The 13,678-nt window shown below is 42.3% G+C and overlaps 1 protein-coding gene across 1 annotated transcript in view; it reads right to left on the bottom strand.

The window, feature by feature from the left end:
* Window positions 1-13,678, bottom strand: part of MARCH3 (membrane associated ring-CH-type finger 3) — a 56,717-nt gene that overhangs the window by 15,421 nt on the left and 27,618 nt on the right. Inside the window, 3 exon segments of the mRNA XM_017735496.1 lie at window positions 2,347-2,480; window positions 2,483-2,520; window positions 3,558-3,771. Coding sequence (XP_017590985.1) covers window positions 2,347-2,480; window positions 2,483-2,520; window positions 3,558-3,748 — 363 coding nt within the window. The 5' untranslated portion in view covers window positions 3,749-3,771.

The raw sequence follows: 13,678 nt of genomic DNA on the forward strand, positions 1-13,678 counted from the left end.
GAATAAATTCACATATGACATTTATAGATAATACAAGTAAAGTATCTCAATTTGTTTCCACTGAAACAGATTTATTCCAGGCCCATGTCTAAGCCACCAGGAAGCAGTGATCAATCCAGTGAAGGGATGAAGAGAACGCATAATAGCATGCTGTTTTCTTTTCTTTGTTTTGGGGGAGGGGGGGGCTTTAAGAAAGAGTATAATATGTCTTGGAATAGTCAAAAACACCTTTTTTTTTCTTTCCTGGTGGAAGATCTCGGAGAAAAGATCAATATGATGACTGATTGCTTTGAGCATTTCTTCACTACCTGTCACTGACCCCTGAATGGGATGTATTCTCTCTGTGAGATAGGGCCTGTTGAGGAGTTACTGGATAGCTTTGTAGAATCCGTGCTCTATAAATCACTTTATGAGTACAATAGTCCCTCTTGACCTAGTAAATGCATTGGTAAGGCTCACCATTCACCTCCAGTGAAAGGAGGACCATTTACTCTTTCCATTGTCTAGGTCAGGGGAAACTTTGGAGAAATAATTATCTCATTAAATGAAGAGAACTTAGACACCCCACTCCAAACCTACACACACTGTGGTATTAAAAGCAGATGGCCACTTTGGCTTGTCACTTGCCCAAATATTACAGCAAGGTTTTTGTGAGAAATGCAAAAAACCCACTGCACCTGATAAACCTCCGTGCCTGTCCTTGCACTCAAGGTAACACAGAGAGACAGGCATGAAAGTGCTTTTAGGACACAGAGGATGAGGGAATCTGGCAACTTGGCACCTGCTTTAGTCCTGCTTCGGGAACTCTCAGATTTGCTGCAATTATTTGTGTGGGGAGGTCTTTGCATTTCAAAGCACCGTGCATTAAATAAGTAGAAACTTTCAGGACAAACTTGACTTACACTGACAGAAATCAAGAAGTTTGATTATCTTCCTGCTTAATTTTCCCCCTGGCATACAGCTCACTTTAGTTACTCTTTGTCTCTGCTGCTCTCAACTTTAGAAGTACATCTTCAGTTCCCTTCTAAACAGTAAACATATCCTTTTTAAAAGGATTGGGGGGTTTTATGATCTTTCCTGCAACTGCATCAAGCTGTTGATTTCTGCACTAAAATACTGTGGGTGTAAGTAGCTGAGAAGGCAGAAAATATTGAGCAGTAAAGATAAAAAACATTTTACTATGTTTCAGAAATGTTCTTGTTCATGGTTTTCATTTGTCCTCAGCTGAGAAATAAATGACAGGTTTACCATTATTACTCTAAATATCATTGTTGTTGTTTCTACTATTTATTACTGCTTTTGCCAAAAAAGAAGCCTCACTTCATCAGGGAACAATCAAACAACCACAGTGCTCCAACCTGTGTAGGGTCAGCTTTGCTTTCAGCTCCTTCCATCATCATTTTTAATACTGTAACTCCTTCCACCAGTTTTGACACAGTTTACAGGAACAACTAAGATGCACAGGAAAGACATTTTGTCCTGAACCCAAGCTCTGCATGTAGGTGCCTCTGTCACCAGCTGGTACAAAATGATGCTTCTCCTTCATGTTGTCAAGTGTTATTTGTATTTCACTTTTAATTCCAAAAGAAACTCTAACTTTGCTTCATCTTTTTCCAAAATATAATGAGGGAGAAAAAAGGTCATTAACAGTGTCAAGAGACTGAACTTTCTTCGGTTTCTTTTCTTTTCCTGAGGGCCAAACATACCCTAAAACCCGGAAAACTTAATGAAGCTGCTATCTATAGTTGGCAAAAACTGTATTTTCATTGATAAGGGAAGAACAATTTTCCAATTCAATGTTGAGTCTGGCACATAGGCAAGAAGAGGCCAAAAGGTCACTCACAAAATGTCTAAACATGCCAGATACTGAACAAGAACAATTCCTTCTTGATGGCTTTGACAGGGAAACTGGGTTTCTAAAGCTCTTAAGTTTGTTACCTCTCTCTCAAAAGCAAGAAGAAAATAAAATTCCTTACCTATATTTAATATTCTGAGTCCAGACAGTTGTCTCACATTCCACAGAAACTGCTCCTTACCTCTCTTCCACCCTCAACCAGGCCGGCTGGCATTCTAGGAATACCCTGCACACTGCTTCCTAAATCTTCACTCAGGTTCAGAGTGAAGCAAACCCATTGATCCCATTCTTAATCACTTGTTTTGATTTGGCCCAAAAAGAGGAGTTTTGTTATTTCCCTGCCCTTTCCCTGAGCCCCTGCCCTCGTGTTTCCAAACACCAAAGTTCACTTTGGCTCCCGTGGATCCGCAGAGGCTTTGTGATGCCTGTATAAAAGCAGAAAAGGTTTTGTCAGTAAAACTAAGACTTTGGGCCGTGCCCCATGTACTGACCTCCACCAGCGGCCTGGGCTTGCGCTCCACTGCAAACCTGAAGTGGCAGAGCTCACAGTAGCTGGTGTTGGAGGACGAGAGCCAGTGCTCCAGGCAGCTGCGGTGAATGGTCCCCAGGGTCCCCGTACACTCAAAAAAAAAATCCTACAGAGGGGACGGTCATTGAAGGGGCTGCTGCAGGAGAGGGAGAGAAAACTGCTGGTCAATGCACAAGGCTGTGGCATAGCCTTTTTCTGTGTTACGAACTAACGGTGTGCGAAATATTTGAGTTTAAGAGTACTTTGCTCTGTAATTAGTAATCCAAGCTGCTGGGCTAATGGTTTAAGGCATTTTGGCCTTCTTGTTTAAAATATCTCTTCTGTTAGGGGGGAAAAGTGCAGAGTGAAAGACATCAGAGTGGCAGATGAGAGGCAGAAGAGCAAGTGCTTCTGTACTTTTTTGTTCCCCAGCTCCTCACAGACCCGTGGTGTAGCCACCTCAAGAAATCCCAAAGTGTATCAGGGAGGTTTTCAATCTGCCTCAGCTGGACACTTCTTGTTGTAGTGGTGATCCTCTGACCTAAACATTGTTTTCACTGGCTAACAGCAAAGAGCTGCTGAAAGAGCAGCACCATGCCCTGGAGTACAGTGAAGGCAGGGCCACAACTTCAGGAAAACACATGCAAGCAGAAAGCTCTTGTCCCTGGAAAGAGTTTCCCTCTCTTTGGGACACAATACAGGGAGGTCAAGGAGTCATACAAACAGACCTGAAAAGGACTGTACCAAACACATCCCTGCTGTGTGGCTGCCTGCGGGTATTTCTTCTGCACTGCTTTAAGATCCATGAAGTTTTTCCAGCACTCCACCAGTGAAGACAAGTTTAATTTTGACCCAAGCACCAAGTCTAGATAAGGCCAAAGCCTTCAGAATGCTCTTTCTTTCTTCTAATGAGAACAAAGCCAGCCTGAAGCAGGCTTCAAAGGCATAAATTAAACATATATTTCACCACTAATCTGCTTCTCTAAACCAGCAGCAGAAAGAGCTGGCCATTCAGTTGGACAACAACTGAAGCTGCAGCACTGGTGCTAGAAACAGCTTGTCTGGCTGCTCAGCATGCTGGCTGGGGAAGCATTTAGGAAATGTGGTGCATTCTGTAGCATGGCCATGATGAAGCTGGGATGGGGGTCCAACCAGACGGGAAGGGGCCTGTCCCTCGCGCTGTCCCCCACCTACCTCTGCACGGCGAGGGTCCGCACGACGGATGAGAGCAGCTGCCCGTCCTTGGAGGACACCTGCATGACATACTGGGGACAGCTGCTGGCCAGGCCCCCACTGCTGCTGGCCAGGCTCTTGCCATCAGGGGCTGGTGGGCGCGGGCACTCCGGAGGGACTCCCGGCAGGTGGCTGCAGCGGCTCGTCCTCATGGCGCTGGGCCGCGGGTCCCCATCTAGGCAGGAGGAAGGACAGGGAGGTGGTGTGGGACACATCTGTCCCTGTCTGACCAACACCAGGCGTGAGAAGGAGCATCCCTCCCTCCCCACCCCGGATTTCTGAAGCCCGCTCGGCAGGGAGAGCGAGTTCACAACATTAGGTGTCACAGGAAAACAGTCGGTGCATCCCACAAGCAGCAAGCCAACAACCCTGCTTTTTCCTCTCTGCAGACTCCTGAAGTCACGAGTGATAAACAGAGAGGCTGAACCTTTTGCTGCTCCCCCTCCAAATATTTCAGAGGAATATACAATCTTCACCCTTTGCACTTTTAAATTTAAAGGTTCTGCCACTGTCCGCCAGCGGGGAAAGTTATATACTGGAAGAGAAAATGGCTGATCAGCTTCAAATCCCCTTTGAAAACACTTCACTGCTGCTCGGTGTCTCCTATCACCAGCCTGCAGCAGAGAACAGACCTGGCAATTAATCCTGTACAGGGCTTTATTCACACAAACCTGCTTAATAGCAGCCTGTGCACAGCAGTAATTTATGCCACAAGGTGAGGCAGAAATCACAGCCTGCCCGCATCTCTCTTCTCTATTTTGCTCCTTCTTGCATCCCTGGTGGTGTGTTTTGCATGGTGCTTTCAATGGTAATCGGGAAGGAAGGGTTACGCTGGGAACAAGGAGCCTGGGCATGTAAATTCCTGATATTTTGGTGGGATGCTCCTGGCTGGGTGGGTTTGTCGTGGAGGGGAGGCTGCGTGGCTCCACCAGGATGTGTCCCTGCCCTCTTCCCCTTCAGGTCAGGCACCAAAAACACACATGCAGGGTGGATTAATCCCTCTGCAAAAGGGGGAAAGATTCCCTAGCATGCCTTGGGACGCTTGGCTGCAGTCACATGTAAACCTTGCAGGTTGCAATGATGATATTCCCATGTTAAAATCAGGAGTTTCCCCCTCAAAAAAAGTGTTCTGTGTTGCACACCATGGCTGTGTGGTGTCAGCACTGCAGCTGAGAAGAATCTTTAAAAACTAAACGTTAATAAAACCCTTTAAACAGGGGTGTTTCTCCAAGCGTTTAGAAGAAACCTTGTGATTTGCCTCTGTTGGATTTGAGTAATAGCAGCATTAACCTTGGGAAGCCCCCTGAAGGGATGTATTTGGCAGTAGGATTTTGCTGCACGAGAGGACTAATGAGGATGCTGGACCACTTGCACCACGCAAGTTTTCACACAGGGACTTGTATTCTTAGAAAGGCTTCTAAAACAGGAAAATGCTTCGGCAAAGCGTTTGTTTTGCAGGATTACTTCAGCTATTCTCAGACCACACATACCCCAGGGAGCGAGCTGGAGACTGATGAGACAGCTTACAGGGGATAGAGTGTTCAGAGAATGGGGAATGGACTCTGGGCTTAATTTACAATGAAAATGAAGCAAATGGCTCTTGTCAAAACCATTAACATATAAAAGATGCAGACATTTCAAGAGAATAAGAGCCACAGACTCTCCAAGGAGACCACGGTGTTCAGCAACATTTTAGTTTTAAAATCCATGCTGAGACTCTTTAACAAGAACGTTCAGCTGCTGAGTAGCTGCTTCATTAAACTTAAAAAGCCTAAGATGTGTCATGCTTACAGACCCACGCAGCAGAATTATATATTTCTTTCCTGATTGCTTCACTGACCTCATTAAGTACAACAGTGGGTTTATAATTTCATATAAAGTGACCATCCAGGCCTTTACAAACACATCCATCAGTAACTTGATGAGTTTGGAGCACTTGCTGGAGCATCAGAAGATGCAACTAAATGCAAAGCTTCAAAGCACGCGGGAAATAATCTGGCTATATCTCAGCAACGTTAATTCAAATTTCTGTCTACAGCACTGCATTGATATCCCACTTTGGCAGAGCAGATAAACGTAATCCCTTTCTTCCTCATTCTTTTTGTAAAAGGAAGTTGAAAGTTACAACACGTTTTTCCGAATTCAGAAGAACCATTTTCACGCAAGATCAGTGCGTGTGCCTGAAAAGTAATGCAATTACAGAATTAAATTATATGTGCTTTAATAATGAATTCCATGGTAAATAACGAAGATTAGTTGTCCTGAGAAGCACAGAGATCCTTAGCAAACGTGAAGTCAAAGCCGACATTAAGGAATTGTAAATCTTACCAGCCAAAAACCTCCAAAGTCAGTATTTACCTATATGTATGTATTATGTCAAAAAGCTTTTGACCTGAAACAGGTGGAAGTCTGTTAAAAATGCCTCAATAAAAGAGAAAATAAAGAACAAGAACAGGAAGATGTGTTTAGATAATATTTATGAAATCTAGCAGTATTAATTTGGGGAAGACAAAATATCAATATTTATTCCAGACGTCAGAAAATTCTGAGAAAAGTGGCTGAATTTGGCATGATGAATGTATCTTAGTATTTAGCTCTTCTTTCTTTCTTTTCTGTGTTTTCAGTAGTCTTAATTTTTCATTTACATATATATATATAAGTATGGGTTTATGGGTAACAGAATAAAAGTAAAGGTATTCCAGGTATTTTCTTCATGCAATAAATGTAAGAACAATGACAAACCAACCAATAAACTCAAGCAAATTATCTGAGGCCATGTTGAAGCTAGGCAGAAGATTCAAGTGCAAAACACATCCTTTGCCCCATAATAATTCATAGGATGCTATATTCCTATATTCCTACATTCCTTTATTCCAATTTAATAGATTTATGACTTCTGTATCAGAAAAACCCCACAAAGCTCAACAAATGCCAGTGAGCAAGACACTGCCACTTCCATCAAATTGCACTCAAATAAGATGTTAAAACCCAGCATTACTGCCCTGAAATTAAAGACAAAGCCATCTGCAGAACTGGAATACCACTGGAATCCTTGTCACGCTCTTTCTGACTGTGCATGAATTCACCCCAATTCTCAGACCCACAAAGCATCATCAGGGTGATGACTGAGATTTGCACGAGACAAAATGATCTTTACACTTCAAGCAGTGGGTTGCAAATCTTGAACAGATACTCGTGGAGTTGCTCCCTTTTCCTTCTCTTTCAGCATCTCTGCTACGAAAAGCACTTATTTAACCTCTCAGTCATGGTTTCAAACTTGGAAACCCATTCACCTTTCTTATTCCACGTTCCCACTAGTGACCCTATTACTTTCAAGAAACGCAATGCGAGCTTGCATCAATCAGCTTCGAGATTTAAAAATATGCATGAAAAACCACCAGCATCCCACAAGGAGACATTTTCCCAAGAAATACTGCATTATTTTTTAAAAAGACAGCCGAAATAATAATACCAATACTACTTCTACAAATAATAATAACAATAACAGACCAAACCAAAAACAAAAAAGCCCCCACACCCACAAAAAAATCGCAAATACATACACACAAAAAAAAAAAGAGAAAAAAATCCAAACCAAAACCAAAACAAACACTCTCCAGTTTTCAGAAGTTTCAGAAATGTACTTTTATTTCCTATTTTTATATTTTGACATATTTTTGATGAGTTTACTCCAGAATTTTGGACCCCAGGGACCTGTGGGCAGCTTTCACTTCAGACAGGTCAGCAGAGTTGGAGCACAGATAGAATTCTCTGTCTTAGTGCAAGCTGGAAGTACGGTGCAAATCATGGAGAAGCATCGCCCATCTTCTTTTCTACTACCAACCCTGGCTGGTTACTCAGAATGCAAATTGTTGCATTCTAAGTAATAAATTATTGTTTTCAAAAGCTGCCAACAATGCAGTCATCAGAGGCTGTGTGAAAAATGTGCTCTCCACTGGCTCAAGTGTTACAAGATTACCTTTGTTTCTAGAAATGGAGAACAGGAACTCATCCTTCCATCTCTGAGGTTTAGACAACAATTTTGTGCCACCCTTTAAGATGCTCCAGAGACCAGAGCAGCCACTGCAGTCACTGGATCACACAGTTGCTGTGTGATCCTTGCTTCCCCTTTCTACCAAAAAAGTGCAGAAGAACTAAAATTCTCAGCTCTAAAGCACTGTGAAACCTCTTAGCTTTTTACCTATTATGAAATCATGCTGGGTACTGTGAAGGTGGAATGGACAGAACACTTTAAAAAAAGTAAGAACCTCTGGGGCACCTGAAAATCCTATTTTAGTGGAGTTTTATGCACATCCTTTCTCAGACACTCACATCTGGAATTGTTTGAAATGTTTCTTGACTCTTCCCTCTATGATCCACCTCAAAGAGCTTCATGGATGCCCTCCTGGTCTCAAACACACAAACACTGAGTAAAGAAACTCGTGGGGTAATTGGCAGTTCCAGCGGAAGCCCTGGATGCTGCAGCACCACAAGACCCTCAAGTCCTCCAGAGTAAAAAATGAGTTTCTCTAAATTGATAAGACTAATTCCTATATTTGATAATGACACGTGCCTCACCACAAGGAGAGATAAAAGATGCTGCCTGACCTGTTCATTATGGCCATCAGTGAGAGAGGCAGCACGAGGACACAGCAGTTCTGGGACACGATGACAGGAGAAGAAGGCTGGAGAAAATTTTTTTTGGTCAACAGCATCCAGTTTGCAATATACCACTACAACCACCACCCAAGGAGCTGTGAGAGACCACTGGAAAGTGCAAGAGGAAGATGTGGTAACTGTTCACCAGCTGAGGAGGACAGACTTCACATTAAAGCATTTCGACACACAGAAAGTAGCACAATATCAAACCCGGATGACATTAGGCAATTCTACTCTGTTTCAGCCCACACATTACTAATTTTTCATGCTGTGAACAGCATTTTCCATTCATCTGGTCTGACTGCAGAGAGCTCCAGGGGCTTTTAAAAACTGCCACGCAATAGGCTGCTTGCAAAGTGCAATTTTATAAACAAGCACATCAAAAAACTGACTGCTAGTCTGAGGCAGCAGCACAAAGCAGTCCAGCATAAATAGTCCTTAGGAGTCTGGCCATGCATTTAAAACTTCGCTGCCCACCCATAAATCATTGTTATTTTGTTGTGTACTGAACCTTGAACCATTTTCCATGAGAGCAATAGACTCCCTTTTTGGCACTGTAACTCTACTAAATTGCTTTATACGCCTGCACAGCCACTAACTTGGGTCATTTGCTTAGATTTGTATCCTTTTGTTGGCTGTTGAAATGAAAGTTTCCACATGATAATAAATACCATAAGCACTTGTGGTGGAGGTGGCATTTTAGCCTTGCATTAATAAGAAAAAAACCCCAAGAAGATACAAATACTGTTTACAAATACTGTTTACAACTGATCTGGAAACAGAAATGGGTTTGGGTTTTTTTTCAAAGTATAAGGAAATATATATATTTTCTTGTACTGTGTTGTATTATTTCTAGCAGATAGGACTTTCCTCACAGGTTAGGAAGGCACCTACCCTAACATGTTCCTAAATTTCTTTTTTTCATTGCCACGTCCTCTTCAGACCCCCACTCCCTTATTTCCCCGCTCCTGTCCACAAATTTCCTGCTTATTCTGGCCCCAGGGCATGGCTTAAACCACAATTGTTTTCACACTTGGACATCAAAACGCAGTGAAAGAATTAGTATCTGCTTATATACTCAAAGCTTGCAAATTAAGAGGCTCACAAGCTTGGGGTTTTTGCTCTAGAAAGTTCTAGATGCTCTTTCATCTTCTAAATTAAGTCACTTTGTACAGATGAGACAATCATTTTTTGGCTTAAAACCTGTAAGATGAGAGTTTAATTTGCTCTCAGCGAGAGTCTAGGACAAAGAAATCCGTGTCAGTCCTTAATGCCAGGAGTCATCTCTAAAAATCACCAAGCACTCTGTTCTGGAGAGCAACAGTATTTTTTTGCACAATATGTTTTACTGACTAGGCACTTCCTTCAGCACAGGAACTATAAAACTTTCAGCAGTCCCATTCTCTGCAAGCACCTCAGATTTCATCAGAAAACCTGCCTTTTGCTATTTCCAGCAGCAGCAGTTTTAACCACATCAGTCTGTGCTACTGGACTCTGACCTCTGCTCAATTTAGGTGCTTCATTCCTGGCGCTTGTTATGTCAGAAAAAGCAAAATCTGGGAGTGCAGGATGCTCATTCCACCCTCTGAGACTCACACCATGCCCACACACAGCAAAGTGCACCAAAGAAATGGAACAGGAGTTACACCTACTACACCTTGATGCTTTCAACTATTTTTTCAGCAGATGGGGAGAATCGAGACAGCGTGAGGACCAATGTTTCAGTCAAACACAAATTCCTGAAGTCTTTCTTAAGTACAAGGTCTTAGGAGGACAAGTTCAGTCAGATCTGATCCAAAAGTGCTGCATTTGATGGAACTGTTACTACTGACCTCCCTCACATTTAGGCTGGACTCAAAGTTACTGTGCCACAGTTGTAAGATGGAGCTCAGGGGAAAATGTTCAAAGTTCAATATTTATGTACTCCCAAGGCCATGTTTTCACATTCAAAAATAGCTCTCCTCATTTCCACTACAAGGCTGAAAGGAGGGCTGCCAACACCACACAAATCACTGCCCTGCCTCATGCAATAAATCCCTAATTTGGCTTCTTTTTGTACTCACACAGACAAACATCAGCTGAATCCAACTGATTCCTCCTGGCTAGGTAAGGCCAAGCTGAAAATGACTTACTTAAACTGCAAATGGTGTAAATACTTAATACCCGAGGCTTAACTTCATGCCTGGGGTTTAGTAATGAACTCTTGTTCATGTAAATCTTGTGTGAATTAATTCCTCGAAAACAGGACCAGTTTTTAACCTGTGGTTCTACCTGGCTCACGGTGGCCAAATCCACACAGATTTCTGAGGCTATGACCAAGCAATGTGTCTGCACAAGAGTTTGAGCAACAGAGAGCACAGGGAGTGCTGGCAGGTGATGGAAGCAAGAGCCTGAAAACTGCAGGGCAGAAAAAGAGCCAGCACAAAGCAAAATGTTTCCAGTTACTAATGGGGGCTACTTGGAACAATGTTGTCATGGCTTTTCTGCAGACAGCCTAACGAAAATGCTAGTTCTTCTGTTCATCGTTGCTAAGTCAATTATTTGCCCGCTTTTAGTACATTTGATTCTTCCAGCTCCTGCAGTCGATACTGCACACGAATATGATCCTATTACAATTATTGCATTTTGCTTCTCACTATTGATGGGAAAACAGCTCAATGCATGAAACTTAGAAAAGATACTAAACCCACTTTCAAATTAAAGCAAGTAGAAAATTGAAAACATTTCTCTTTTTAATACATTTATGTTTTAATTCTAGAGTTTGGCAATATTGGCTACATCAGTCTTGCATTTGATAAAAGCTTCATTAGAAGCTCAATGAGCATAGCTTCTCTTTAGGACTCCAGTTTTGAAACAAAGATTGTTATCATACCCTGCATACCTCTGTTTTGATGCATTGTAATTTAACCTGAAATCAGTCAGGTATCTTCATATTAACTTTTTTTCTTCCTTAATCTTCGTCTGCATAAAAATTTAATATTAGCATTTAGTTCCTGCACAGAGGACTTCTCTCCTTTCCACATGGTGCACCCCAGACGTCTTGCTGTCTGCAAGGTACCTGCATTACTAAAATTGTTGTCTGGTGCTCTGCGTTGAAGCCTACGTGCGCCAAGTACAATCAGAAGACCTCTTCTTCCCTGGGTACGGTGCTTGTCAGTTCTACAACAAGACTGAAAACCCCATGGGGCAGATTCAATTCTAATGTTTTATTCAGCAATGAATCAGCTGATGATTGTTTGCAACTATACAAAACTTGGCTTGTGTGTGACGCTTTGCAAAGCATGTCCCAAACTAATATATTCACATGTGGAATATGTGCTTTCGCTTGTTCTAAGACTCTGGGATCACCCCAGGTCATTCTGAAGGTGCCATCTAACAAGCCACTTTCCTTCCCTGAAGAGAATTTACTTTGCATTATTTTATCTTGTTGTGTTTCAGTTGGCAGCAGCTGAGTTTTTGATGTTTAATGATATGGGAATTAGTCTTCCAAATATCTTGTTTGAAAAAGAGGAAAGCACTTTAAAAAGCAAAATGCCCCCAAATGCAGGTCTATTCCTCTCCCTTTTTTTACCCTTCAGCCAAAAGCAGCTAAAAATATTCTTGCTGCATTTTTCTTCACATGGGAAGATAAAAGCTTCCTGTTCCCATATCAGTCTATTTCTCTCAGCAGGATCAAAGTGTGGGCTCCATGGGTTTCTATAATATTTAAATAAAGACTTCCAAAAGGGGGGGAAGAGTCTTTCATCAAACTCCAAGACTCTCTCTCTAGTCCAGAATGAGACAAATACATGGGGAATATTGTGAGTTAATTAAAATCACTGATAATCCCCTACACTAACTAGTTTTACATGGGTATGTGATGTGTTATGTAAAACTATATGCTGTGGGGACTGAACAGTCCCATTTCTTTTCCAGTAACAAGCACACCAAGAATGCTTTTAGTCATTGCCACATGAAGTTGGCATTGATCAAACAAATCAGATCTGACGTGCAGACCTGGAAGTGAAAAATTATTGCTGCAAAATAAAGCCTATAAAATTCAATTTCTTTTCAGTAATGTTCAAGCAAATTACTGAAATGCTGCAGTAGCAAATCAAAACTACAAGACAGAACTAAATCAAAATAGCAGAGGCAAAATTTGACTGGACAACATTATTCTCCTTATCCAAATCCAAGAGAAACGCCAACAAGAAAAGTAGCAAGAGTTAGAAGTGAACTAGGTATTAGCCTTAGTTCTATAAGAAATAAAGGTGGTAGAAATCTGGAGTGGCTGCTGATCTCAGCTGGGATTTGTCTCTGTGTGTTATTGTGACTTCTGCACTGAAATCAACCCTGACATGCAGATTTCCTTGCATACCCAAGACAAGCTTGGTCCAGGATTATTAGAGCTTTGCAGAACAGCAGTGAGCCAGACTAATGGTAAAAAAGTTATAGTATTATGTAATTGGACCGGCAAGAGATTTCATAGATTTTTAGAGTGCCACCGAGCAAGCTCTGCTATTTGTTTTCACTAGCAGATAATTGCTAATCCTGTTTTAGAAGCTGAGTGTGTGTAATCCAGAAACTGGACACCACATCCCTGGACCACTATATGATTGCTGCTTGGTGGAGCTTTGTGTATCAGAATCAGAGGATGGTTTGGGCTGGAAGGGACCTTAAATCTCATCCAGTGCCACCCCTGTCATGGGCAGGGACACCTTCCCCTATCCCCGGCTGCTCCAAGCCCCCTCCCACCCGGCCTGCGACACTGCCAGGGATCCAAGGGCATCCACAGCTTCTCTGGACACCCTGTGCCAGGTCCTCACCATCCTCTCAGGGAAGAATTTTTTCCTAATATCTGACCTAAACCTACTGTCTGTCAGTGTGAAGCCATTCCCCCTCGTGCTGTCCCTCCAGCCCTTGTAAATAATCTCTCTCCATCTTTCCTGTAGCCTCCCTTCTGCATCAAAAGGTCACTATTAGGTCACCCTGAAACCTTCCCTTCTCCAGACTGATGCCTGGGGTTGCCCCAAACACCAGGGCCAAGTCCCACTAGGTCTGAGAATATGATGATTGTGATATTCCTCCAATTCCAATTTCAAAGCAGAATCTTATTAAAGATTCACTTATGTCTCATCAAAACGTTTGCAGATATTTGTACCACTTTGCACATCGTAACACATCACTGATGGCACAAAAATCATCCAGAAGCATGGAAATGCTAAAACTTGGCTGAGCACGTTGGCTCTGTTGCAGAAGAATCTGTGTGAAGTTAGCTGTTGCCAAAGGGCAAAATAACTAAAGAGCTCCAAGTTCTACCTCAGGGGCTGCAAAATTCTGGGGTCTCTGGAGATGCTGTGAACAGCCAGAAGTAAAAAGTAAGATAAAATACATATTTGCTTTCAGCAATGTGTTTTACCAGCCTGCTTCATCCTCCAATAAAT

This window comes from Corvus brachyrhynchos, unplaced genomic scaffold (assembly GCF_000691975.1).
Source record: "Corvus brachyrhynchos isolate BGI_N302 unplaced genomic scaffold, ASM69197v1 scaffold325, whole genome shotgun sequence".
NCBI classification, from domain to species: Eukaryota; Metazoa; Chordata; class Aves; order Passeriformes; family Corvidae; genus Corvus; species Corvus brachyrhynchos.